General features: G+C 35.7%; 1 protein-coding gene across 1 annotated transcript; it reads right to left on the bottom strand.

The window, feature by feature from the left end:
* Positions 1 to 550: 550 nt before the first annotated feature.
* Positions 551 to 2,825, bottom strand: LOC107493317 (protein FAR1-RELATED SEQUENCE 5-like). The gene is made up of 4 exons (XM_016114416.1): positions 2,654 to 2,825; positions 1,662 to 2,050; positions 1,435 to 1,576; positions 551 to 1,332 (listed from the first exon to the last, which is right to left on the bottom strand). The coding sequence occupies exons 1-4, from the start codon at positions 2,823 to 2,825 to the stop codon at positions 551 to 553; spliced, it is 1,485 nt and encodes a 494-aa protein (XP_015969902.1).
* Positions 2,826 to 3,019: the final 194 nt, after the last annotated feature.

Genomic DNA, 3,019 nt, shown 5'->3' with positions numbered 1-3,019 from the left:
GTTCCTAATTAATCCGGTTAAACGGCCAATCCGGTTCAATTTTTAGAACAATGGGTATTAGTGGATCAGCACACAAAACGGCAGCGCTTTTGGTGAAATTCAAAAACCCGGTGTGGTTCCGGTTCGGTTTGACCTATCAGTTTTCAGCCAATTTAACGGTTCAATTCCGATTTTTTATTTTTGCGGTTTTAACATATAACCGAATCGTAATTTATATCGGTTCGCGGTTCAACCGGTTTTTCGATGCCAATGGATTCAATAAAATTTTTATTAACAATAATTCATATAAATTAATAATTCTATGAATTAAATAAATCATTAATTTGTTTATTGTCTAAGGAAGATTTATTTGACAATCATTTCAACTAAAAATATTAGCACAAATATTGGAAGAATATAGAAAATTTTATTAATATAGTAAAAAAAAATTAACACAAATATGTAAGTGATTCTCTACGCAAAAATATCAAGTTCAGGGAGGTTGCTAATTATCACTATCTAAATCAGGAGTCGGTTCGGTATACATGTCGCCATTATCTGAACCTTTAGCTTAATCTTCTATAACATTGTTGTCAATGTCCTTTTGCCAAGGACATGTTGTCTTCTTATGTCCTTCCATTTGACAAACACTACGTTGCTGCTTCTTCTTAGATGGTTGTCCTAAGCTTATATTGGTTTGATACACATACGGATTCCTACTTTTAGCTACACCTGACTGAGGTTGCGTAGTGCCTTCGTCTACAGTCTTGTAAGATAAATACAACCCCATAATAATGTCACGTGTCTCTTCAAATCTCTCAGGGACTTTAGCAGCAACAGTAGCCAATTGTTTAGAAAATTCCATCAAGGCACTTTGGCGACTAATAACAACAGCATCCCTGGTGAACCCACTTGCATCATTGAGTGCTGATTTCACCTTCTTTGTCCATCTATCCAACACTAATGATGGGAAAATCTCACAAATGTCTCTGTCAATCAGAACTTTCACAATACGTTCATAAGGAATTCCAAATGACTCCATTCTTAAACAAGAACACATGAAGATCATTTTTTCTTGACAAAATTTAACGGTCCACAAAAAATCAGGCCTCCCATGCTTACACACAATGTACTTTGAGAAATCATTGTTATTCTCTATGTTTAGCACCCGCATTGATCCAACTCTAAAAAGAAATAGCCGAAACAATAGAAATATCTCATGAGTGTATACCTCAGCAGCAAATCTCTCTAGTAGCTCTATACAAGTCTGCATGACGGGTACCTCACGTGTAGATTCATAATCAGCATTAAATTCTTTAAAGCTCAAGTGTGCAACACACCTTTGAAAATGCTCTACAAAACTTGTCAAATCATACTATGACCTCACATACCTTGCCACAACTGAGTGTAAACCTTCACATCTTGAGGTAGTTCTAAAGCCAGTAAAAAACTTACCTCTTATATATACAGTAGCCCACATATGCTTCTCTTCATACATGTTGTTCACCCAAGGCTTATCCTCAAGGCCAAATTCTTCAATAAGCTGAACCCATTTATGCTTAAACACGGGAATCTCATAGTCTCCCAACATGATTTTCTGGAAATTAGATGTAAACGATGGATTTTCGACATTGCTAGTCGCATTTCGAATAAAGGTGCCAAGAGCATAATCTATGTCTAACTTTAGGAAATACATCTCTTACTGCATTTCTAATCGTCATGGCTCCGTCAGTTATTATTGAGGTCGGGGTCTTACCCTTCATGGCAAATATGAGATGACGCAGGAGCCAAATATATGTATCAGTAGTTTCGTCCATAATTAACGCAGCAGCAAAAATAATTATTTGGTTGTGGTGGTTAACCCCGTTGAATATGACTAATGGACAACTATACTTGTTCTTCTTGTACGTAGTATCAAAAGCAATGACATCTCCGAAGAGTTGGTAGTCTAGTTTGCTAATCCCATCAGACCAGAACAAGTTACGTAACAAATCTCTTGAATCACGACATGCCTTGAAATATAATTGTGGATCCTTCAACCGCATATCCTCCAACTTCTTCAACACTCGTGCTGCATCACCAGAAACTTGACGTCTTTACTGAGAAATCTCATTGTACATATCTCTGGGACCATAGCCGACAAATTCATACCCGCCTGCTTGACTAGCTAGAAGACCAAATATCTGTAAAGTGCTATAGCATGTTCATCATTTGCATAATATCTGCCTCTGTCATTTTTCTGTAGGCAGGCAACATAGCACTAAATTGTGTATCCAATAGATCATGGTTGTGTTCATCAAAGAAATAAAAGATACGCCACCTTCCAATTTCAGGTACAAATTTAACATCCATTCGAGCTTCACACCCAGTTCTTATTTCCAATCTAGGCTCCTTCTTTCTTTTTTCCATTGTGTAATATTTCTCCTCCCTGAATCCTTGCCTATGACATACAAACTTTTGTTTGTAAATTTCGCCAATACTATTCTTGAAAGTCTTACTCTTCCTTGCACTAAAATCCTTCGACTTTGAGTATTTTAGATAAAAATCAAATGCAAGCTGCAAAGTAGAAAAGTGATATTTACCCATTTTCTCCGCACAACTTTCACTGAAATTCAAAGTTGTAATATATTTCACGGAGTCAACCGCATAAGCAGCTTCAATGGTATCTTCTAACGGATCAGATTCAAAAAATATGCTTCCTCAGTAAATTCATCTTCGAAATCTTGTTCGAATTCATTCTGTTCATCCATCATATCTTGGTCACAAACTAGCTCTTCTTGTTGGTTAATGTCATCATCCTCCTGGTATTGCTCATCCATCTCAATGTCCGTAAATATATCTGACATCTTAAAAATGTCCAATGAAAAAAAAATTTCAGTACACTCCGTCATATAACATTACAAAAAATAAATAGCTTCTAATATCGCTAGCAGGGACGGATCCAAAAATTTTAATATGGAGGGGCCAAATTTTAAATAATTTTTTTTATTCTATAAAAATAATTAACATATAGTTATTAGAGTTATTTTTAAAAGATTTA

This window comes from Arachis duranensis, chromosome 6, assembly GCF_000817695.3.
Source record: "Arachis duranensis cultivar V14167 chromosome 6, aradu.V14167.gnm2.J7QH, whole genome shotgun sequence".
NCBI lineage: Eukaryota > Viridiplantae > Streptophyta > Magnoliopsida > Fabales > Fabaceae > Arachis > Arachis duranensis.
The sequence above is the reverse complement of the archived record's forward strand: the minus strand, read 5'-3'. Positions and strand labels throughout refer to the sequence as shown.

Excerpts from the sequence above, each read along its gene's own strand:
- LOC107493317 (XM_016114416.1), bottom strand. The coding sequence starts at position 2,825 with ATGTCAGATATATTTACGGACATTGAGATGGATGAGCAATACCAGGAG. Across the intron at positions 1,577-1,661 it reads TAAGAGATGTATTTCCTAAA|AAAATCATGTTGGGAGACTA; the intron begins GTTAGACATAGA and ends TCTAATTTCCAG. Across the intron at positions 1,333-1,434 it reads GGCTACTGTATATATAAGAG|AGCATTTTCAAAGGTGTGTT; the intron begins GTAAGTTTTTTA and ends CAAGTTTTGTAG.